We start from the raw sequence: 26,230 nt of genomic DNA on the forward strand, positions 1-26,230 counted from the left end.
TAACCAAGATAACAAAGACCAATGAACCATGAAAATGAGGTCAAGGTCAGATGAAACATGCCAGACAGACATGTACAGCTAACAATGCTTTCATACAACAAATATAGTTGACCTCTTACTTATAGTTTAAGAAAAATAGACCAAAACACAAAAACTTAACACTGAGCAAAGAACCGTGAAAATGAGGTCGAGGTCAAATAAAACCTGCGCGACTGACATACAGATCATATAATATTTCCATACACCAAATATAGTTGACTTATAGCATATAGTATTAGATAAAAAGACCAAAACTCAAAAACTTAACTTTGACCACTCAACCATGAAAATGAGGTCAAGGTCAGATGACATCTGCACGCTAGACATGTACACCTTACAATCATTCCATACAACAAATATAGTAGATCTATTGTGTAAAGTATGAGAAAAAGAGACCAAAACACAAAAACTTAACTATTACCACTGAACCATGAAAATAAGGTCAAGGTCAGATGACACCTGCCAGTTGGACATGGACACCTTACAGTCCTTCCATACACTGAATATACTTGCCCTATTGCTTATAGTATCTGAGATATGGACTTGACCACCAAAATTTAACCTTGTTCACTGATCCATGAAATGAGGTCGAGGTTAAGTGAAAACTGTCTGACGGGCATGAGGACCTTACAAGGTACGCACATACCAAATATAATTATCCTATTACTTAAAACAAGACAGAATTCAACATAACAAAAATTCTTAACTTTTTTTTCAAGTGGTCACTGAACCATGAAAAAGAGGTCAACTACATTTGACATGTGACTGACAGAAACTTCGTTACATGAGGCAGCCATATACAAAGTATGAATCATCCAGTTCTTCCACCTTCTAAAATATAAAGTTTTTAAAAAGTTAGCTAACACCGCCGCCGCCGGATCACTATCCCTATGTCGAGCTTTCTGCAGGCTCGACAAAAATTAAAAAGGATGAGCATATCAAAAATCGAATAAGTAACGAATAGGGAATAGAGAATAAATAACGAATAGGTAACGCATAGGGAATAAGTAACGAATAGGTAACAAATAGGGAATAGGGAATAAGTTACGAATAGGTAACGCATAGGGAATAGGGAATAAGTAACGAATAGGTAACAAATAAGTAACAGGGTATTAACCGAGCGCTGGAACGGGTTAATGCACGCTAATAGGGTCATTTTATCTCTAAACACATTGTTACCACCAAAGACAAACACATTTGAAAATCCTTTTCTAAAAGGTGCAACGTACAACAAACGTATTATCAGCGAATAAGTAACGAATAAGTAACAGGGTATTAACTGAGAGCTGGTACGGGTACATGCGCGCTAATAGGGTCATTTCATCTCTAAGAACACATTGTTGCCTACAGAGACATGAACACAATTGAAAATTCTTTTCTAAAAGGTGCAACGTACAACAAACGTATTATCAGCGAATAAGTAACGAATAAGTAACAGGGTATTAACCGAGCGCTGGAACGGATCCATACGCGCTAATAGGGTCAATTCATCTCTAAGAACACATTGTTACCACCAGAGACATGGACACAATTGAAAATCCTTTTCTAAAGGTTGCAACTTATAATAAACGTATTATAGCCGAATAAGTAACGAATAAGTAACAGGGTATTAACTGAGCGCTGGAACGGGTACATACGCGCTAATAGGGTCATTTCATCTCTTAGAACACATTGTTGCCACCAGAGACATGAACACAATTGAAAATCCTTTTCTAAAAGGTGCAACGTACAACAAACGTATTATAAGTGAATAGGTAACGAATAGGTAACAGGGTATTAACCGAGCGCTGGAACGGGTACATGCACGCTAATAGGGTCATTTCATCTCTAATTACACATTGTTACCACCACAGATATGAACACAAGTGAAAATCCTTTTTAAAAGGTGCAACGTACAACAAACGTATTTAAAGCGAATAAGTAATGAATAGGTAACGAATAGGTAACAGGGTATTAACCGAGCGCTGGAACGGGTACATATGCGCTAATAGGGTCATTTCATCTCTAAGAACACATTGTTACCACCAGAGACATGAACACAATTGAAAATCCTTTTCTAAAAGGTGCAACGTACAACAAACGTATTATAAGTGAATAAGTAACGAATAAGTAACAGTGTATTAACCGAGCGCTGGAACGGGTCCATACGCGCTAATAGGATCATTTCATCTCTAAGAACACATTGTTACCACCAGAGACATGGACACAATTGAAAATCCTTTTCTAAAAGTTGCAACTTATAATAAACGTATTATAGCCGAATAAGTAACGAATAAGTAACAGGGTATTAACTGAGCGCTGGAACGGGTACATACGCGCTAATAGGGTCATTTCATCTCTAAGAACACATTGTTGCCACCAGAGACATGAACACAATTGAAAATCCTTTTCTAAAAGGTGCAACGTACAACAAAGGTATTATAAGTGAATAGGTAACGAATAGGTAATAGGGTATTAACCGAGCGCTGGAACGGGTACATGCACGCTAATAGAGTCATTTCATCTCTAATTACACATTGTTACCACCAGAGACGTGAACACAAGTGAAAATGCTTTTCTAAAAGGTGCAACGTACAACAAACGTATTTAAAGTAACGATTAGGTAACGAATAGGTAACAGGGTATTAACCGAGCGCTGGAACAGGTACATGCGCACTAATAGGGCATTTCATCTCTCAGAACACATTGTTACCACCAGAGACATAAACACAATTAAAAAACGATTTATTTCAAGGTGCAACGTATACCCCGCGCATTAAAAGCGAATAAGGAACGAATAAGTAACAGGGTATCATCCGAGCGCTGGAACGAGTACATACGCGCTAATAGGGGTATTTCATCTATAAGAACACATTATTACCACCAGAGATATGAACACAATTGAAAATCCTTTTCTAAAAGGTGCAACGTACAACAAACGTATTAAAGCGAATAAGTAACGAATTGATAACGAATAGGTTTACTGGGTATTAACCGAGCGCTGGAACGAGTACATATGCGCTAATAGGGTCATTTCATCTATAAGAACACATTATTACCACCAGAGATATGAACACAATTGAAAATCCTTTTCTAAAAGGTGCAACGTACAACAAATGTATTAAAAGCGAATAAGTAACGAATATTTAACAGGGTATTATCCGAGCGCTGGAACGGGTACATATGCGGTTATAGAGTTATATCACCTCTAAGAACCCAAATCTTCCACCAGATACAACAAAACAATTGAAAATCATGTTTTAAAAGGTGTAACGTATGATACACGTATTATAAGCGTATTATAAGCGATTGATGGAACGAATTCAACAAGGTAATAGCATGCTCCGAAACGATGTACACCCTGCTAATATGTTTAACCCCACCACATTATGTTAGTATGTGCCTGTCCCTAGACAAGAGCCTGAAATTAAGTAGTTATCGTTTGTTTTTGTGTTACATATTTGTTTCCGTTTATTTTTTTTGTATATGAAATACGGCCGTTAGTTTTGTTGTTTGAATTGTTTGAGATTGTCATGTCTGGGCCTTTTATAGGTGACTACACGGTTTGGGCTATGCTCATTGTTGAAGGCCGTACAGTGACCTATAGTTGATAATCTCTGTGTCATTTTAGTCTATTGTGGGGTGTTGTCTCATTAGCAATCATACCACATCTTTTTTGTATGCAAGCGCTAACACGGTGATTTCATCCCTTCGAACCAAGATCCATCTTCAAACATACGGACATAAAGCAGTTAAAAGGTAGAACGTATAAAAATCAAATAAGGAACAAATGAGTATCGAACATAAAGTAAAAGGATCGGTTGAGCACAAACACATATAAATAGGTCATAAAAAGATCATTTTACCTCAACAAATTTAGAACTATTACCAGATATAAGAGTATAAACAATTAAAAAGGGGGAAGGATATTATAAATCGAACAAGTAAGGAATAAGGAATAGGGAATAAGTAACGAATAGGTAACGATAAGTATAGGGAATAAGTAACGAATAGGTAACGAATAGGGAATAGGTAATAGGTAACGAATAGGGAATAGGGAATAGGTAACGAATAGGTAACGAATTGGGAATAGGAAATAGGTAACGAATAGGTAACGAATAGGGAATAGGGAATAGGTAACAAATAGGGAATAGGGAATAGGTAACGAATAGGGAATAGGGAATAAGTAACCAACTTGACGTCCATCCTTTCCTAACTTTATCAAATCTCCATTGACAAACGGCCAGTTTCCGTTACTTCTATTTCATGCAGCATTTGCAGCTCAATCATCACATTTTTTAAGAGAATAATATCTTGAAAGACAAACCGCATGGATTTAGAGCTCGTAGATCGTGTGAGACACAACTGATTTCAACAATCGGAGGAATTTCCAAACAACTGAAATCAGGGAACGTTTATAAACTTAACCAATATGGCGTTAGAGACGAACACCTAAAATGGATAATGTTTCTTAGAAAACCAAAAACAACAAGTGATAGTTTAGGGCTGAAAGTCATCACTTTGAGATGCATTTTCAGGGGTTCCACAAGGTACTGTGTTAGGTCACTTACTCTTCTTAGTATTTATTAATGACTTACCAGAATCAGTCCAACATTCGACGGTCAAACTATTCGCTAGCGACTGCCTTCTTGTCCATCACTTAAAAAATTCCAGGACGAAGCCAAATTACAACAGGACCTTTCAGCACTAGAAGATTGGGAAGCCAAATGGCAGATGAAATTCCATCCTGAAAAATGCACCGTCATTCGTATTAGGACTAGCATTAAATTAAAAAAAAGATACACATTAGACGGCCACAGAGGCGGATTTAGGGGGGGGCAGGGGGCGCGGGCCCCCTCTTTTAGAGGAAAAAAATGGTTGCTTATATAGGGAATCACTGGAGCGGGCCCCCACTTATCACTTATGAAAATTTCTGGATCCGCAACTGGGCCACACTCGTACCTGCACCACCCAGCAAATATCTAGGTATATATTTCAGCGAGGACTTACAATGGAAACATTATGTTGTAGTCACTACCAAAAAATGGCATCCAAATCATCCGGATTCCTAAGAGAATACAAAAAGAACGTAAGAAATGCAGCCTTTATCTCTCTGGTCAGACCAATTTTAGAATATGCAAGTGCGGCTTTGGACCCTCCTACCGGCTGAGTACATAAATCGACTAGCTTCAAGACGAAATCCAGCATGAGCTAGAGCATAGTTTCATCTTACGCCAAAACGATACGCGAATTAGAGGCAATCAATCCGACCACCAGCAAACCAGAGAGTTTATAAATACTAGTACTCATACTTCTCCCGGACAATACAAGAGCGGAACCACCCCCAACAGCTACAAAAGAAGCTCTGACAAAAGAGGGGTTCCATTGTGCACTATCCAACAATAGTGCACCAAATGTACATAGTTTTAATTGTATATATCTTGGAATTTTTATGTCTAGTTACAGGAGAGTTGTTGTCTCATTCTTTGTTTAGTGGACAGTCCGACTTCTAATATTCTAATAGAAATCCAGTCCTCAGCTAAGAAAGAACATTTGTTGTGACATGTACCTACAAATAACACTGTATATGAATTTTGATCACTTTGACCATATTTTGACGATACAGTGATCATTCAGAAGTATTCATTTATATTCGGAGAATACAGATTGTTTTGACTGGGGTATAGGTATATGCTCAATGGACTTTTCCCAATCCGACAGTAACAACTTTTTATAAGTCTGGAAACCGTTTAGCTCTGTGGGATGTCCAAGTATGCAGCCATGTCCGGTCGGAATGGAGACGTTTAATCTGAATTTTCGTGTATAGGAAGAATGCTCCTTTTATAAAGAAATGCGTGTACCAAAGAGTTCTAGTTCAAAGAGTAAGGACCCATATATCATACAGAATAGGTACTTCGAAACAAAAACTCAATCGAGCGTATAATGGTTCTTTCCCTTCAACTTATTGGCATAAACAGTAATTATAATTGACAGATCAGCAACTCTCACATGTATGCACATTCTTAAATAAACATGTAATTAAATAGATCAATTGAAGTTCTTATACACATGTTGTCATTTTGTAGTCTGACCATCAAACGATGTACTTGTTAATAAATTAGTTATAGAAACTGGATTGTATTATTACATAGCAAATATATTACAAACAACGGTATATTGCTAGGTCTTCCAAGTGCTCCACGAAACCTCTTTCTAAATTATTAACATCTATTTTATCAGCAATCAAAGACGGGCTTCAAAGTTATTGTGAAACTGCCTATTCTAGAGGTGGCGTGAATCAGATGTGGATACTTAAAAATTCCAAAGATCTTTTAGAGTACATACAATCTAACTCTCTTTCATCCTGTAACAGTATTAAAACATTTGACTTTTCTACTCTTTACACAAGTATTCCACATTCCAAACTAAAAGACAAATTGAAAGAGTTGGTATTACTTTGCTTCATAAAAAAGAATGGCCAACGTAGATACAAGTATCTTGTCTTAGGGACGGATAAATCATACTTTGTAAAGAATCACTCTGATTCAAACAAAAGTTCTCTGAAACCGATATTATCAAGATGCTTGATTTCTTGATTGACAACATATTTGTAACGTTCGGAGGACGTGTTTTTCAACAGACTGTCAGCATCCCAATGGGAACAAACTGTGCCCCTCTACTTGCCAACTTGTTTCTTTATTATTATGAGGCTGACTTCATGCAGGAACTTCTTAGGAAGAAAGATAAGAAGTTAGCAATATCCTTTAACTCTACTTTCCGCTATATAGATGACGTTCTTTCACTAAACAATTCAAAATTTGGTGACTATGTAGAACGCATCTATCCCATCGAATTGGAGATAAAGGATACTACAGATACAGTTAAGTCGGCTTCATATCTTGACTTACATCTAGAAATTGACAATGAGGGTCGGTTGAAAACAAAACTCTACGACAAAAGAGATGATTTCAGCTTTCCAATTGTGAACTTTCCATTTCTAAGTAGCAACATTCCAGCAGCACATGCATACGGGGTATATATCTCCCAATTGATACGATATTCCCGTGCTTGCATTTCCTATCATGATTTTCTTGATAGAGGGTTACTGCTCACAAGGAAGCTATTAAACCAAGAGTTCCAAATGGTGAAGTTGAAATCATCCCTTCGTAAATTTTACGGACGCCATCACGAGTTGGTTGACCGTTTTGGAATAACCGTTTCACAAATGATATCGGATATGTTCCTTACGTCGTAACTATAATCCCCTTCCCTTTCATGAATGTGACCTACCGAATTAGACTATTTACCGGATTTGTAATTACATAAGCAATACGACGGGTGCCACATGTGGAGCAGGATCTGCTTACCCTTCCGGAGCACCTGAGATCACCCCTAGTTTTTGGTGGGGTTCGTGTTGTTTATTCTTTGGTTTTCTATGTTGTGTCATGTGTACTATTGTTTTTCTGTTTGTCTTTTTCATTTTTAGCCATGGCATTGTCAGTTTGTTTTAGATTTATGAGTTTGACTGTCCCTTTGGTATCTTTCGTCCCGCTTTTCTTTACAATAGTAACCACTAAAAGAGTATGTTTTGTCTGGGAACAGTATATCTAACTGTTGATATATATGTTCCTGGTTTTGTTCCTCATTTTTTTCATTCAAGTAAAAAATAACGAGTTGCTCACTGCTGTTCTGACGTCAGTAAAATATTTTAAACATGTCACGAATTGCTCATCATGTTTTTGATAGAAACTGAGAACAATATCAGATTTTACTTTAACATTCAAATACAAATATTAAAAAAGCCGATTCAGTTCAGTTTAATATAAACTGTCTTTATAACTGAACTTCTAAACCTATGTTTACTAGAACTTACACACACTGACACTTCTAGTAGTGCTCTTTGATAGGTTCTAAGTCAAGTCTTTTTATAAAGCTAATACTTGTGTCTATTTACAGCACATAGTTATATCTTTTATTCCCCGCCATTTCTCACATTACCTAACATACCTGATGTCCCCTGACTGAATTTCTCTGTTGGTCGTAACAATGATCAAGAAAGCAATTGCGGCTGTTATTGGGTTACTGATAATTCAGTTTATTGTAAAATTTCTGTAAGATTTTAAATGCGTACACATCCTGCTTAGGTAATGGTCAGATCTGACCACAATGTTTTTCAGATTGCTTGTATACTTACTGTTTACACTGTGTTTGTTGTCTCCCTTTTCACATATTTGTACAATGTTTATAATATGTCTGAACAAATGTTGATTGTGTGTCTATATTACAAGTTAAGACCAAAAGGAGTAGGTTCACTAAGACCCCTTTTTGGCCCCAAAATATAGCAGTTTTACAAAATTGTGAAAATATAATCTTTTAGCAATTTATTTGAAAGTAGAATGCTTCTGCTACATTAATATGGACTGTTTTTGACAATACAATGCACATATATCGGATACTAGCACCATGAAGTCATGCTAAATTACTGAAATCTTCACATTTGCATTTTAGTTAGATTTTAGACGGTTTCCATCTTAAATGAAAGTGGCCGCATTCGTGTTCATTCATAATATTGAAATGTAACTTGTATTTGATTATAATACATGCCATATATAACGGTTGAGGATGAACACGGATGCGGCCACTTTCATTTTTGACAAAAACCATCTGAAAAGTGACGTATTTTGGCATATTTGATAGGTTTTCATCGGGGCGTTTAATGCCTAAATCAGTTACAATCTGTCACATAAACTAATTGAATCAATTGAAATAGACTCTTTAAGAGTTTAAAAAGTGTCAAAAATCTTTCATTAGATGAACCTGAAATTTGAGGCCAAAATCGACCCTTACCGTGCCTACTCCTTTGGTTTCAGTATATGCAATTTGCACACCAATTAAATCATGAAAAGAAGTATTCAATTATCAAATCAAATCAAATCAAACATTTTATTGTCGTATTTTATAACTACAGTTTGTGCCCAACATATTAACCTCAGACATTAACACAATAAGTACTATATATACATACATATCAAACATACACAATATAAACAGCATCAAAATTTAAGAGTCCCCTGCCCTCAGTTCTAGTGACTTTTTCAAGAAGAATCTTATAATCAATGGTTAGTCAACCTTCTTGTTTATAAAAAAAAAAAAACATGTGCCTTTGTAAAAATAGTATAGTTTAGTCATGTTAGTACGACAAGGTAAAAAGTAAATTCTCCAGGGATGATCAAAGATGGAGTGGAAGGCTTTTCCAAATGTATTTGACATTTATGTTTCTATGAAACAGTATAATCATGATAGCATTTGAGATCAATAGATATTGTTTTTGAAAAACAGATAAGGTACATGAACAGATGCATAATTATAATCAAAATATGTACATAATTATTTTTCAGTGTTAAAACACACAAAACATTCTCATAAATATATTTGTTTCTTTTGGTTTTTTTTCAGACATAAACTTGAGCTTTTTAAACATGTGTATAACCATACACCCGGACCCTGCAGAATTGTTCATGGAAAAGGTAATGTATTTTTCAAATTGATGCACTAAATCATTATTCTATTTTAAAACAAAGTTGCTTCAGCAAAAAGGTAAGACCTACATGCAAGTTCCTGTGTATTTTGGTAAATTGAAACTTCATAGGAATCATAGATTTTATTTAAAAACTTTGGTGCAACTTCGCATTGGGACATTCATTCATCAAATCTTAATAAACTTCAGACAAAGACATTAATGTGTACTTATTAAGTTTTGATGGTTTTTAGGTAGGTGTGTAAAAATATTACTTGTATGTACAAACATGTAGTTATTTGACAGTCTGTACCAACTCAAGCATCCTTTAATTTTATCAAAATTGTTTATAACTATTAAGTCAAAACATGTTACACTGCTAATGGGATATATGTAAAATTGTCAATGGAAATGGGGAATGTGTCAAAGAGACAACAACCCGACCATAGAGCAGACAACAGCAGAAGGTCACCAACAGGTCTTCAATGCAACGAGAAATTCTCGCACCCGGAGGCGTCCTTCAGCTGGTCCCCAAACAAATATATACTGGTTCAGTGATAATGAACACCATACTAAACTCCAAATTGTACACAAGAAACTAAAAGTTAAAATAATACTTGACTAACAAAGGCCAGAGGCTCCTGACTTGGGACAGGCGCAAAAATGCAGCGGGGTTAAGCATGTTTGTAAGATCTCAACCCTCCCCCTATACCTCTAGCCAATGCAGAAAAGTAAACGCATAACAATACGCACATTAAAATTCAGTTCAAGAGAAGTCCGAGTCTGATGTCAGAAGATGTAAAAAAAAGAAGATATATATACTTTTATGATTGATCTTGTTTGGAATTTTGTTCTTTGAGCTAAGAATCAAAACACTTTTAGTTACAAATTAAAGAAACTTGTGTCTGCAAAATTTAATTACAATACAGTTATCATCTAATATATGATCAAAATCATCTTAAACTTCTTTCCTATTACTCTGAAATTGGGTATTTTGCTCCATTAAAAACAGCTTTTATATATTTTTACTTATTATTATATTGGATTACAGGAATTGGATATGAAGACATGGAGACATTACCTAATGGTTTAACACTTATAACATCAGTAAGTATAGAATTGTCCTGAGTTATTGCCCTTGGTTTACATATATTAGTATTACAGGAATTGGACATGAGGACATGGGGACATTAATTAATGGTTTAACACTTATTATATTAGTAGGTATAATATTACCCTGAGTTATTGCCCTTGGTTCACATAGATTACAGGAATTGGATAAGAGGACATGGGTACATTACCTAATGGTTTAACACTTATAACATCAGTAGGTATAGTATTGCTCTGAGTTACTGCCCTTGGTTCACATATACTGATTACAAGAATTGGATATGAGGACATGGAGAAATTACCTATAATGGTTTAACACTTATTACATCAGAAGGTATAGTATTGATATTATTGTTATAGGTTCACATTGATTACAGGAATTGGATATGAGACATGGAGACATTACCTAATGGTTTAACAATTATTACATCAGTAAGGATAGTATTGCCCTGAGTTATTGCCCTTGGTTCACAATGATTATAGGAATTGAATATGAGGACATGGAGACATTACCTAACGGTATATGAGTTATTGCCCTTGTTTCACATTTATTGATTACAGGAATTGGATATGAGGACATGGCGACAATACCTAATGGTTTAACACTTGTAACATCAGTAGGTATAGTATTACCCTGAGTTAATGCCCTTGGTTTACATTGATTACAGGAATTGGATATGAGGACATGGAGATATTAACCAATGGTATAACACTTGTTACATCAGTAAGTATAGTATTGCCCTGAGTTATTGCCCTTAGTTCACATTGATTACAGGAATTGGATATGAGACATGGAGAAATTACCTAATTGTTTAACACTTATTACATCAGTAGGTATTGTATTGATCTGAGTTATTGCCCTTGGTTCACATTGATTTCAGGAATTGTATATGAGGACATGGATACATTACTTAATGGTTTGACACTCATTACACCAGGAAGTATAGTATTGTCCTAAGTTATTGCCCTTGGTTCACATAGATTGATACAGGAATTGGATATGAGGACATGGAGACATTACCTAACAGTATATGAGTTATTGCCCTTGTTTCACATTGATTGATTACAGGAATTGGATATGAGGACATGACGACAATACCTAATGGTTTAACACTTACAACATCAGTAGGTATAGTATTGCCCTGAGTTAATGCCCTTGGCTTACATTGATTACAGGAAGTGGATATGAGGACATGGAGATATTAACCAATGGTATAACACTTGTTACATCAGTAAGTATAGTATTGCCCTGAGTTATTGCCCTTGGTTCACATAGATTACAGGAATTGGATATGAGACATGGAGAAATTACCTAATTGTTTAACACTTATTACATCAGTAGGTATTGTATTGATCTGAGTTATTGCCCTTGATTCACATTGATTTAAGGAATTGTATATGAGGACATGGAGACATTACCTAATGGTTTAACTCATTACACCAGGAAGTATAGTATTGCCCTAAGTTATTGCCCTTGGTTCACATAGATTGATACAGGAATTGGATATGAGGACATGGAGACATTACCTAACGGTATATGAGTTATTGCCCTTGTTTCACATTGATTGATTACAGGAATTGGATATGAGGACATGGCGACAATACCTATAATGGTTTAACACTTACAACATCAGTAGGTATAGTATTGCCCTGAGTTAATGCCCTTGGTTTACATTGATTACAGGAATTGGATATGAGGACATGGAGATATTAACCAATGGTATAACACTTGTTACATCAGTAAGTATAGTATTGCCCTGAGTTATTGCCCTTAGTTCACATTGATTACAGGAATTGGATATGAGACATGGAGAAATTACCTAATTGTTTAACACTTATAACATCAGTAGGTATAGTATTGACCTGAGTTAATGCCCTTGGTTTACATTGATTACAGGAATTGGATATGAGGACATGGAGATATTAACCAATGGTATAACACGTGTTACATCAGTAAGTATAGTATTGCCCAGGAATTGGATATGAGACATGGAGAAATTACCTTATTGTTTAACAATTATTACATCAGTAGGTATTGTATTGATCTGATTTATTTCCCTTGGTTCACATTGATTTCAGGAATTGTATATGAGGACATGGAGACATTACATAATGGTTTAACACTCATTACACCAGGAAGTATAGTATTGTCCTAAGTTATTGCCCTTGGTTCACATAGATTGATACAGGAATTGGATATGAAGACATGGAGACATTACCTAACGGTATATGAGTTATTGCCCTTGTTTCACATTGATTGAGTACAGGAATCGGATATGAGGACATGACGACAATACCTTATGGTTTAACATTTATAACATCAGTAGGCATAGTATTGCCCTGAGTTAATGCCCTTGGTTTACATTGATTACAAGAATTGGATATGAGGACATGGAGATATTAACCAATGGTATAATTAGTTATCAAAGGTACGAGGATTATAATTTAGCACGCCAGACGCGCGTTTTGTCTACATAAGACTCATCAGTGACGCTCATATCAAAATATTTATAAAGCCAAACAAGTACAAAGTTGGAAGAGCATTTAGGATCCAAAATTCCAAAAAGTTGTGCCAAATACGGCTAAGGTAATCTATGCCTGGGATAAGAAATTCCTTAGTTTTTCGAAAAATTCAAGCTTTTGTAAACAGGAAATTTATAAAAATGACCACATTATTGATATTCATGTCAACACCGAAGTGTTGACTACTGGGCTGGTGATACCCCCGGGGACGAAACGTCCACCAGCAGTGGCATCGACCCAGTGGTGTAAATAGTTATCAAAGGTACCAGGATTATAATTTAGTACGCCAGACGCGCGTTTCGTCTACATAAGACTCATCAATGACGCTCATATCAAAATATTTATAAAGCCAAACAAGTACAAAGTTGAAGAGCATTGAGGATCCAAAATTCCAAAAAGTTGTGCCAAATACGGCTAAGGTAATCTATGCCTTGGATAAGAAAATCCTTAGTTTTTCGAAATATTCAAGCTTTTGTAAACAGGAAATTTATAAAAATGACCACATTATTGATATTCATGTCAACACCGAATTGTTGACTACTGGGCTGGTGATACCATCGGGGACGAAACGTCCACCAGCGGTGGTATCGATCCAGTGGTGTAAATCGTTATCAAAGGTATCAGGATTATAATTTAGTACGCCAGACGCGCGTTTCGTCTCTTGTTACATCAGTAAGTATAGTATTGCCCTGCGTTATTGCCCTTGGATCACTTTGATTACAGGAATTGGATATGAGACATGGAGAAATTACCTAATTGTTTAACACTTATTACATCAGTAGGTATTGTATTGATCTGAGTTATTGCCCTTGGTTCACATAGATTGATACAGGAATTGGATATGAGGACATGGAGACATTACCTAACGGTATATGAGTTATTGCCCTTGTTTCACATTGATTAATTACAGGAATTGGATATGAGGACATGGCGACAATACCTAATGGTTTAACACTTATAACATCAATAGGTATAGTATTGCCCTGAGTTGATGCCCTTGCTTTACATTGCTTTCAGGAATTGGATATGAGGACATGGAGATATTAACCAATGGTATAACACTTGTTACAACAGTAAGTATAGTATTTCCCTGAGTTATTGCCCTTGGTTCACATTGATTACAGGAATTGGATATGAGACATGGAGAAATTACCTAATTGTTTAACACTTATTACATCAGTAGGTATTGTATTGATCTGAGTTATTGCCCTTGATTCACATTGATTTCAGGAATTGTAAATGAGGACATGGAGACATTACCTAATGTTTTAACACTCATTACATCAGTAAGTATAGTATTGCCCTGAGTTATTGCCCTTGGTTCACATTGATTACAGGACGTGGATATGAGACATGGAGAAATTACCTAATTGCTTAACACTTATAACATCAGTAGGTATAGTATTGCCCTGAGTTTATACCCTTGGTTTACATTGATTACAGGAATTGGATATGAGGACATGGAGATATTAACCAATGGTATAACACTTGTTACATCAGTAAGTATAGTATTGCCCTGAGTTATTGCCCTTGGTTCACATTGATTACAGGAATTGGATATGAGAACATGGAGACATTATCTAATTGTTTAACACTTATTACATCAGTAGGTATTGTATATTGATCTGAGTTATTGCCCTTGATTCACATTGATTTACGGAATTGTATATCAGGACATGGAGACATTACCTAATGGTTTAACACTCATTACACCAGGAAGTATAGTATTGTCCTAAGTTATTGCCCTTGGTTCACATAGATTGATACAGGACTTGAATATGAGGACAAGGAGACATTACCTAACGGTATATGAGTTATTGCCCTTGTTTCACATTGATTGATTACAGGAATTGGATATGAGGACATGACGACAATACCTAATGGTTTAACACTTATAACATCAGTAGGTAAAGTATTGCCTTGAGTTAATGCCCTTGGTTTACATTGATTACAGGAATTGGATATGAGGATATGGAGATATTAACCAATGGTATAACACTTGTTACATCAGTAAGTATAGTATTTCCCTGAGTTATTGCCCTTGGTTCACATTGATTACAGGAATTGGATATGAGACATGGAGAAATTACCTAATTGTTAAACACTTATTACATCAGTAGGTATTGTATTGATCTGAGTTATGGCCCTTGGTTCACATTGATTTCAGGAATTGTATATGAGGACTTGGAGACATTACCTAATGGTTTAACACTTTTTACATCAGGAAGTATAGTATTGTCCTAAATTATTGCCCTTGGTTCACATAGATTGATACAGGAATTGGATACGAGGACATGGAGACTTTACCTAGCGGTATATGAGTTATTGCCCTTGTTTCACATTGATTGATTACAGGAATTGGATATGAGGACATGGCGACAATACCTCATGGTTTAACACTGATAACATTAGTAGGTACAGTATTACCCTGAGTTAATGCCCTTGGTTCACATTGATTACAGGAATTGGATATGAGGACATGGAGATATTAACCAATGGTATAACACTTATTACATCAGTAAGTATAGTATTGCCCCGAGTTATTGCCCTTGGTTCACTAATATTGATGACAGGAATTGGCGATGAGACATGGAGACAACACTTGGTGCAGATAGCCTAACTTGGTACAGGAACAAAATGTAGTGGACTCATTCCAAATTGACATCAGTAAAACTCACTGCTTTTGCATATTTAGGCATTATATTGTAAAAGAAAAACACTTGATAAAAAAGCTGATATAAGCTTAAACAGGGAAAACAATATAGCAGATAAATCAGAAAGAAGGAATGAAATATTCTCACAAAACAGGTTTTGAAAATGGAAAAATATCAGGTATATGTTTGACATGGAATATTTTAAATTGGACTCAAATGTGAAAATGCACAATCAAATTGATTGAAGTTTGAAATTTTGAGAAAATTAAACGAGAAGGTACAAGTTGGTGTCATTTTATAGTTGGAATGAATTAATTTCAATAAGAAATTGCTATTTAAGTATGAAATACTCGCTCTTCATTAATATTACCGCTGTTTTTTAGGGCCTTGTTATGCCAATAGCTTCTTCTACAGTTTCTGAACACCGTAAGAAGCACAATGGAAAAGGAAGAATATATTTGTTTGATTTTAATCAACCAGATAAAGGCATAGAAGAACTGACAATTGTAGGAGGCCAGTTTAATCATTCTGATTTTGGTCCTGGTGGCATTAGTTTGTGGAAAGACAAAGGTAAACTTTGTAAAGATCTAAATCGTAGATTTGCCGTTCAATTTAGTGGTAGAGTCTGATTTAACTGCTATAATTTTCAATGAATTACTTCTGGCACTGCACTATATTTAAGTAACATGTCAGAAGAAAACTTATAAATGTGCATTATAAAATCATAAAAGTCTGACATTTTACCAAATTGAAAATGGCTTAAGAATTGTCACAGAAACTAACAGTGTTTACATTAAGGACTGAAAAATTGTTTTTGCTAAGGAATAGGGCTTTCATTGTCATTCAAATGGTCCCATGTTCTTCGATTCAAAAATAAGTTGTTTCTGGTATTAATAGTAATAGATGTGCTTTATTATGTGGTATAAATGCATATAATGTGATACTTATTTGGGCAGTTAAAAAAAGTGATATTAGCAAAATTTCTCTATGCCATAATTAAGGATTTACATTTGATAAAGATTTAATATATTGCTGCAAGTGAACACAAAAAAGGAAAATGGTAGATCTTGCACGTCACTTATAAAAAAGTGTTTTGTAAACAGGAACCGCATACTGTTTCTTTACTTTGAGTTGTACAGTTCCATCATTTAAATGTATTTCATTGTATGGACAAACGATGGAGCTGTATTAGCAGCAATGAAACACCAACTTACCAACACAATATAACATGGACTGCAAAATGTCAACAGATAAACTTCAGTGATTGACTAGACTAGAGTACATACAATATGTCAAGATCAACCTGAAAATATTTATATTGTTAATCTTTATGTGTTTAAAGATAAAGTGGCAGTTATGGTGGTAAATCATGGATCAGCAGGAGATACTATAGAAAAGTTCCTGTTTATAGCTAAAGATAAACAGCTGAAGCATGTACACACTTACAGAGACCCAGCTATACATATGTAAGTATTTTTAATCACTTGAAAGATAAAAACAGTTCCATTATTAAATTCAGTTATAATTATTATTGTTGGGAAATAAGGGCATTATTTACAGAGACATGTTTCCGATGGGTTTAAAAATCCACAAGCCCTTCGTTTGGGACTAAAACATTTATGTCTTGGGCATTCAAGAATTTGTCATCTATATGCTTGATGGACTATCTGCGTCATTTTGGTTTCTTGTGGACAGTTGTCTCATTGGCAATAATACCCAATCTTCTTGTTCATAGTAAAAAAAATTGTAGGCGTTATCAAATAGAAAATCCTTCCTGACATCCCTTCATCTATTGCATGAGAAATAAACGGGATTCATTTTCCTTTTATTTACCACAATAAAAAGAAAACAAAGCTGTATTGATGCTGGAAATCCAATTTTCCTGTAAGCGCTGAATAAATGAACAGTGTATTTTAAATGCAACTGTTCATGCAAATATACCCATTTACTTTATAGAAATTAATGTCATGATTTGGAATTAATTGGTGATGCCCTTATTGTACATTAAAAGATCCAAACTTCAAACTGCTATGAATTTCAATTTCAATTTAAATAAATATAGGAAGATGTGGTATGAGTGTCAATGAGACAACTCTCCATCCAAATAAATTTTAAAAAGTAAACCATTATAGGTCAATGTAAACATTAGATTATGGTATATATCCTTTCACTGAACTAGTATACATTTTGGCTAGTGGCAAAGTGAAGCACGCCTCCGGGTGCGGGATTTCCTTGCTGCATTGAAGACCCATTGGTAGCCTTCAGCTGTTATCTGCTCTTTGGTCGGATTGATGTATCTTTTACACATTCCCGCATTTCCATTCTCAATTTTATTTAAATTTTATTTCAGGGTAAATGATGTAGCAATGGACAGTGAAAATAGTTTTTACTTCACAAATTTTGCCTACTATAAGAGTGGACTTTTTCACGTATTAGAGGCGGTCCTACCATTAGCCTATGGAAATCTGATGTATTTTGACAAGAAAGCATACCACAAACAAGATGAAGGATTTTTTACTTTAAATGGTCTGATTTTATCACATGATCAAAAGTAAGAAATACGTGTTTTTTAATTTTGATGATAATACATGTAGATTCAGTTAAATCTGTTTGAAGAAACCACTAAAGGTGGGACATACCACTACAGGGAGATAATTCTGTAAAAATTAGCTGAATGTATTAATCACAACTATTGTTGAGGAAGTATTAAGCTACTGATTGATCAAAACTAGTCTTTGTCAAACTGCTATGTATCCAGGAAACATTTCTTAATAAAGTGTGTGGTTCAAGTTTTTAATTTTTTGTTATATTTTAAATTAAAGGATCAAGTTAATATTTTGTCAAAACTTTGTCAAAACTCAACAAGCCAAATTAGTTTTAGTCAAAGTATTTGGTACCACCTTAAGGGAGAACAAAAAATGGTTTCATAAGACAAGTGGTCTTTTAATACTGTGAGTGAGCTAAGATTTATATTTAAGGCACTGCAGAGGGACCTAAAGTTAATGGTATTATAATAACACATGTTTTTGCTTAATACAGGTGGTCTCTTAAGCAGGTTTGACTATAATTTTACTGGATAATAGATTAGAATTATCAAGTGATGTAACTGTATCAATAAAGAGTATAAGAAACAGTTACAGGGGAGGTTATGACGTTGCTAACATAAAATGATATTTTTGCAACGTCAAACAGATATATCCGGAAAAGGTGCATTTTCAGCTGGTTTCTTTTATGATTCAAAATGATTATTTTCCAAATTTGTTTTTCTTTTAGGTATTTGTACACAGGAGAAACAATCCCTCAGAAATTTCATACTTTTACAAGACAGAAGAATGGAACACTTAGTAGATACCAGGTACTAGATTCTTTCAGATTGGTCACATGATCAATGACTTTCAGATTGGTCAAATGATCAATGACTTATCTGAATATACTGATATTATTGACTGTTTGTCACATGATCAATGACTTATCTGTTAGCTATTATTTGTGTGTTTCTCTGTACTATATGTTCTCCTATTTATTTGTATTGTAGTCCTAACATGTAATGTTGTCATTTTAATGTTATATTTAACATCACCATAAAAGCGGGAGGTTTAGCATGCCACAAAACCAGGTTCAACCCACCATTTTTTTTTTATTAAAATGTCCTGTACCAAGTCAGGAAAATGGCCATGGTTATTTTGTAGTTATTTTCTGTGTGTGTTACATTTTAATGTTGTTTTTCTGTCAATTATATTTGATGTGTTTCCCTCAGCGTTAGTTTGTAACCCGGATTTGTTCTTTTCTCAATCAATTTATGAATTTCGAACAGCAGTATACTACTGTTGCCTTTATTTATCTGAATAAAATGATATTGTACACTGTTTGTCACCTTGAGTTGTACAACATTTTAAATATGAATGATTTTTTTACATGGTTTGAAAAAAATACATTTTCTAGGATTTTATTCATATTTGGCATTTGACACAAGAAGTCATATTTCTGTAGGAATAGATATCCATAAAAAATGTAAGTAAAATAAATAAATGGAGAAAATTGATTTCAATTGCCCTCAAGAAATTGTTCTTGTCAACTTCAGTTTAATATATATAGTGTTCACAGGGTATTTTAACTTTTAAAACAACATGGTTAGGTTGATGGGGACAGACCAAATGAAAGTTTTAAAATTCCAAACACCTGTCTGTGGATCCCTCTATTCCTACAATATCATGTTCAAGTTTTGGTTTAAGTTAAATTGTTACACTCACCAGTTTAAACTATGAGTGGGGCATGGTGTTCCCTTGGATATTTATTCTTGTTTAAAAATACATCAAAAATAATGAATGTGAATAAATTAATGTGTCTGCATATGCATTATTTCTTGAATATATTATAAATGTTTTGTTTTCAGGAATTTAACGTTAAAACAGCAATTGACAACCCAACTTTAGATAAAGATGGCAATGTTCTATTTGGTACTCATCCAATAATATGGCAAGTTATGGGACATATGGATAACCCAGAAACACCAGCTCCTTCACAGGTAGTATTAAGTGTGCTGAAAGTCACTGAAATACTTTTAATACCTGGAAATCACTTGCGCAAAACAACATAAAAAATCAGAACACATCTGAATAGCCTATAATGTTCAGGAAATACAGTGATATGAAATAAAGAGGAAGTAACTTAAATATCAATCAGATATTTTAACCAAAGAACACACAATACTTAAATACAACATGCAGTCTAAAATAAGTCAAGTGTCTTTACAAAGCCAGCTCTTTTAATTGCCATGAGATTAGATAAGTAAGACCAATATTACAAAAACCAAACTATAATTATTTTACAAATGAAAATCACAGACCATTAATCTTGGGGATAATCAATATATTTCAATCATTTGAAAAATTCTATGAATTCACTGTTTAATCACTTTCTTAATGCCTAATATACACAATACATTTGTACTGAAAAATCCAAGTAATGATTAATTTATTCAGGTAATTAAACTTCACATGAAAGATGGTGCTGTGACGAAGATGACAGAAGTTTTTGCTGATGATGGTCATACACTGTATGGATCATCAGTGGCCTCCTTGTATAATGACGCCATGTTAGTAGGAACAGTGCTCCACAAGTTAATGTATTGTGAAGTACGTTGGATTGATTGAGTGTGATGTTTTATTTATACATGCAACTCATGAATGAAAAGTAGGTCTAGTGTGACAAGATTATCTAAAAAGTAATTCCCTTTTCTAACTGAAATGTTCAGTATTTGCAAAAGCATTAGTAGAATAAAGTATAGGACATGATTTGCAAAAGCTTAGAACGTCTTTATTAAACAATATACTTTGATATATCCCATTTTTAATTAAGTATCTGGAAATCCTTGCTGACCTTTTATTAAGAACAGCAGCTGTCAGTTAAATACTGAGTTAGATTCAAGTGTACTGCTGGTTTATTAAGTATAAGCTTGTTATTTGCTAGTTAATCTTTTATTTTATGAACAACTAGAACTAATTTTACTTTTATGTATATTGTTTTTTCAGCTTTGAACATAAACCCTCACTTTACAGACACCTATTTTCAAGGGTTGGGTACCATTTTTCGTTTGCAAATAAGGGTTTTGATGAAGATGTGCTGATTTATTGAACATGGAAAGAAAGTAGTGGGTGCAGCTCGGTTTGCTAGGAGTACATGTTCTTGTTTCAGTGCTAATTAAATTAATACTTACGTTTAATCAATGTACATAAATAATAGTTTTATACAAGTTTTTGATTATATGCTGTATTAGTTTACATTAAAATATATTTATAATACTAAAATTACGAGGTCCAATTTGTCAGCCGTCATTACGTAAAAACGACGAATCAAAGAATTCAAATTTATATACAGCTAATATAGTACAAAGGTGTAGATTAAAAATTACACCACTCCAGGCCTTTTGTTTTCCACGTAATTAATATCGCCAATAATTAGGAAGTTCCGGGTCGAGTCCGATACCGATACCAATAGTATAATCACCTGTTACGTATTACCTTATCTGTACGTTCCGCATCTGACAGGTGCACCACCAAACGGTGTATTCAGGATTAATATGCTATATAAACGGGTCATAATCACAGGGTTGACACTACTAAATTGTCAAATTGTTACCTATTGTAGTATTTTAATCCGTAAGACTTTCTAAGATAAGGGACTTGTCATTTTTTATCTGGGAGGGTGGGCTGGTCAAAATACAGAGGGGATAAAAAAAAATTAGTTTGTGGAAAAGGGGGGTTCAAATTTTTTTATAAACTCAAAGTGGGGGATCAATATATTTTTTGCACATGGAAATGAGTAGTTTAAATACTTCAAGAGACATAATGTCAGGAAGAACATTACAACAGTCAAATGGAAATATATTTTACCACCATACATACACAATGTATCTATAAGTAAGATATTTCCCATAACTTTGGTGATGTAGTAAGCTGTCATTTTGTGTCATTTTATCCCATTCAGAATGCATAGGTGCTTCATAACCCGAATAATATCACTGCATTCACTACATTAATAACAAGCATTAGTGCCAATTTATGTTATAATCAGCCTAAAAGATTGAAAGAAATTATTATAAGTATGAATTAAAATGAAATCTACAGCGATTTGTGTAAAATTTTGTCCAAACATTCAAATCACACTGCATCATGAAAGAATATAATGTAGAGCAATAAATTCTCCAATAAATGGTCAAATATTCTGTATACAAACAGTTGAATATTGATACAATAGATGATTCTGAGAGGCGGAACACGCTAATGTACCCTTTTGTTATCATTAATATCAGATTCCTTTGGGCATCTATACCTAGCTCTCGTTCCCTCAAATTTTTTTTTAGGTTAATAAATCAAAATTTGGGGTTACTATCACACATATATAAATGAAATGTCACACATTTATAAATGAAATGAAATATGACAAGAAATAGATCCCTCTTAGTAAATAATGTGCTTTTACTGTTTTAAAAAGTTTTCTTTAATAGCCCAATAGATAAAGGAAATTAGAAAAAAAATCAGAAAATTTAGCCTCCCAAAGCACTGGCTTGCCCTACCCACTAATATTCGTGGAAGAGTCCTACATGTATGTCAAGGCAATTTTCCCTCAAATATGGTTTTGGACTGAATCCACTGAGAATATTACGTGTTTATAATATTTCTGTGAAATAACATGATACAAGTGTTTTGCATGTTAAAATTTTGGCATGTTTATTAGACAATGTTAGAGGGGGGATCACATTTTCTAAATGTTTTTACAGGGGGGATCAAATAAAAACAGATAAATTTTATGGGGGAATCAAGAAAATTTTATATATTTGATATCAAAATGACCAGCCTCCCCTCCCAGGTAAATAATGATAAGTCCCTAACAATACGAATACTAAAAATCTGGACTAAAAATAAGTTTCAATTTGTTAGCGGGCATGACCAAAAACAGCGAATCAAAGAATTCAACTTTATTTATAACTAATATAGGACAATGCTGTTGATTAAAAAATACTCCATTCCAGGACCTTTTATTTTCCAAATATTTAATATTACCAATAATTGAAAAGTTCCAGTTCGACGGGTTCAAACAGAAGGATTTGAAAGCAGAGAAAATTGTGTATCTTATAATCGGCATGACTTTATCAGATGACAGTACTAATACTAAGATGAGGCTTGCGCATAGTTATATACTTTAATTCAGTCAAGGACCCGCGATATCACGGGTGTGTTCTAGTAATATATAAAATTAATGAAATATCCAATTTATAACAGAGGGTTTTTGTTTTGATCTAATCATAGTTAAGGAACCTTACAAAGAAAGGAAATACAAATTGAGGAATGAAAAAGACATAATTCTATTGTAGTGACATTAGCTTTATAACTTATCTTGGCAGCCAAAGGATACTATCCAGTTCTGTTCCTAGACAAGGTGAGCTGATTGTAACCATTGCCTACCATAGATGTATCCTGCTCTTGTGGCATTATTTTATTACTTTTCTTTTTCTTATATGTTGCTTATTTTTTTGTATAGTAATACATAAAAAGTTTTTTTTATGGATGTAGAGTTAGATGTTTTTAATGAGTTTGTACACTACATTTCGATTTAAGTTTTTTACAGATTGTTTTTAATTATATAAATTGCCATGACACAAGTAATTGTTTTCCTTTATGTGTTTGTTTTAAATATTTAGTAATTTTGTGTTTTAAAGCAATAATCAGGGATTGTTTAGTTAGTGAATACATATTTCTAAATCACATTATTAAACATGATTGTTATGTTAGTGAATACATATTTCTAAATCACATTATTAAACATGATTGTTATGTTAGTGAATACATATTTCTTCAATCACATTATTTAAACATGATTATGATGTAATATAATGAAAGTTATGCAGGAATTCATATCTAAAAAAAATAAAAGCATAATCATTTTTATTGTTATTGGGTTGATAAATGAAAGGCTTTGATTGACTAAGAATTATCTGAAAAATGTTGCTCCATTTTAATACAAGTCAGTTATTCTCATCTGACCTTCATACTGCAAAAATCTGATTCAGTTTCCAGGATAACATTATGCAGGAAAGATTGTCAAAATTTCATATGAACTTTTGTTGTGAGTACAAGTCCATCTGAACTTGCTCAAATTTCTATGACCTTGTATCTTGTGCTCATGTTCATAAGTCCTTTCTTTGTTAGAATTGGATATATTCCTAATTATATATGCAAGACAAATATATGATATTCGTTTTAGTAAGTATATGTCCATCTGAATCCTGACACATTTCTCACGACCTTAACCTTGACCTTTGCTTTATTTTCATGTTCCTGGGAGCAGGTGAAGTATTCAGGATTAGGTCTGTTCCACAGTTTATTTACTAGACGGGTATGATATTTTTATACGTAAATTGGTTAGTGAGTTTATGATCTAAATCTTCAAAAATTCCTTACCTCATGTTGATGCATTACAGCACCATTACAGTACTTGTATACAAGATTATTGTATGTGGATATGTCATTAGAACAAATTGTAAAATTTACAACGAGACTCCAAAACACACTCGACCTTATACTTACAAGTCATCCTTCCATTGTAAGGCACTTCTGCCTATAGGACTAAAAAGTGACCATGATATAGTACTGTATGACACTACCATACAACCAAGTCGATTTCAGCCAACACAGAGAAAACTTTTCTTGTGGTAAAAGGCTAACATGAAAGCAATAAACATTTTCCTTAAGGCCTTTGGTGAACAATTCTGGCAATCAAAATACCAGACTAGTGGAGGCAATGTGAATGCAATCAAAACAATCTTTGAACATCTAATCGAAAAATACATACAAACAAAACCTGCAATGACCAGACGCTCACATCCATGGATAAGAAGACAAGAAGAGCAATGAGAAGAGAAAAAAAGAGCCCACTCTAAAGCTAAACGTACCAACAACTCTACCGACTGGGAAAATTACAAAGACTGAAAGCCAACACTCAAAATAAGACACGAAAAGCTTATAGAAAGTACATCCAAGATGTTGTCAGCAGCAATTTTACAGAAAACTCTAAGCGATCTACACAACCATAAAAAATAAGAAACAAGAGTCATCGGATGTTTCTGCCCTTACCAACAATGATGGATTTTTACATAGCGAAAGCTCTCAAAAGGCTGCCTTTAATCAGTCTTCTAAAGAGGAAATTATCGGCATACCAGACAAAGGACCAAGCTCATATCCTACCATTGGGAAAATTAATGTAAACAGAAATAGTGTACACAAGCTATTAAAAAACCTTAAACAACACAAAACTACAGGACTTGTCCTGATAACATACCAGCACTTATACTTAAAGAAGCAGCAAATGAAATGGTTCCCATCCTTTCCTAACTTTATCAAATCTCCATTGACAAACGGCCAGTTTCCCTTACTTCTATTTCATGCAGCATTTGCAGCTCAATCATCACATTTTTTAAGAGAATAATATCTTGAAAGACAAACCGCATGGATTTAGAGCTCGTAGATCGTGTGAGACACAACTGATTTCAACAATCGGAGGAATTTCCAAACAACTGAAATCAGGGAACGTTTATAAACTGAACCACTATGGCGTTAGAGACGAACACCTAAAATGGATAACGTTTCTTAGAAAACCCAAAAACAACAAGTTATAGTTTAGGGCTGAAAGTCATCACTTTGAGATGCATTTTCAGGGGTTCCACAAGGTACTGTGTTAGGTCACTTACTCTTCTTAGTATTTATTAATGACTTACCAGAATCAGTCCAACATTCGACGGTCAAACTATTCGCTGGCGACTGCCTTCTTGTCCATCACATAAAAAATTCCAAGGACGAAGCCAAATAACAACAGGACCTTTCAGCACTAGAAGATTGGGAAGCCAAATGGC

General features: G+C 34.2%; 1 protein-coding gene across 2 annotated transcripts; it reads left to right on the top strand.

The window, feature by feature from the left end:
* Positions 1–8,006: 8,006 nt before the first annotated feature.
* On the top strand, positions 8,007–24,269 carry LOC143068570 (serum paraoxonase/arylesterase 1-like). 2 transcript variants are annotated; one of them, XM_076242748.1, is made up of 9 exons: positions 8,007–8,129; positions 9,475–9,545; positions 10,587–10,642; positions 16,206–16,392; positions 17,165–17,288; positions 18,173–18,373; positions 19,096–19,177; positions 20,216–20,347; positions 20,805–24,269. In XM_076242748.1, the coding sequence occupies exons 1-9, from the start codon at positions 8,065–8,067 to the stop codon at positions 20,973–20,975; spliced, it is 1,089 nt and encodes a 362-aa protein (XP_076098863.1). In that variant the 5' UTR covers positions 8,007–8,064; the 3' UTR covers positions 20,976–24,269. The 2 variants fall into 2 exon arrangements, with proteins under 2 accessions (XP_076098863.1, XP_076098864.1); XM_076242749.1 differs by lacking the exons at positions 8,007–8,129; positions 9,475–9,545; positions 10,587–10,642 and adding an exon at positions 15,131–15,686.
* Positions 24,270–26,230: the final 1,961 nt, after the last annotated feature.

This window comes from Mytilus galloprovincialis, chromosome 3 (genome assembly GCF_965363235.1).
Source record: "Mytilus galloprovincialis chromosome 3, xbMytGall1.hap1.1, whole genome shotgun sequence".
Lineage (NCBI taxonomy): Eukaryota > Metazoa > Mollusca > Bivalvia > Mytilida > Mytilidae > Mytilus > Mytilus galloprovincialis.

Bases quoted from the DNA above. Each gene is read 5' to 3' on its own strand.
- LOC143068570 (XM_076242748.1), top strand. From the start codon at position 8,065: ATGATCAAGAAAGCAATTGCGGCTGTTATTGGGTTACTGATAATTCAG. The intron at 8,130-9,474 runs GTAAGATTTTAA...GTTTTTTTTCAG, and splicing joins CAGTTTATTGTAAAATTTCT to ACATAAACTTGAGCTTTTTA. The intron at 16,393-17,164 runs GTAAACTTTGTA...ATGTGTTTAAAG, and splicing joins TAGTTTGTGGAAAGACAAAG to ATAAAGTGGCAGTTATGGTG.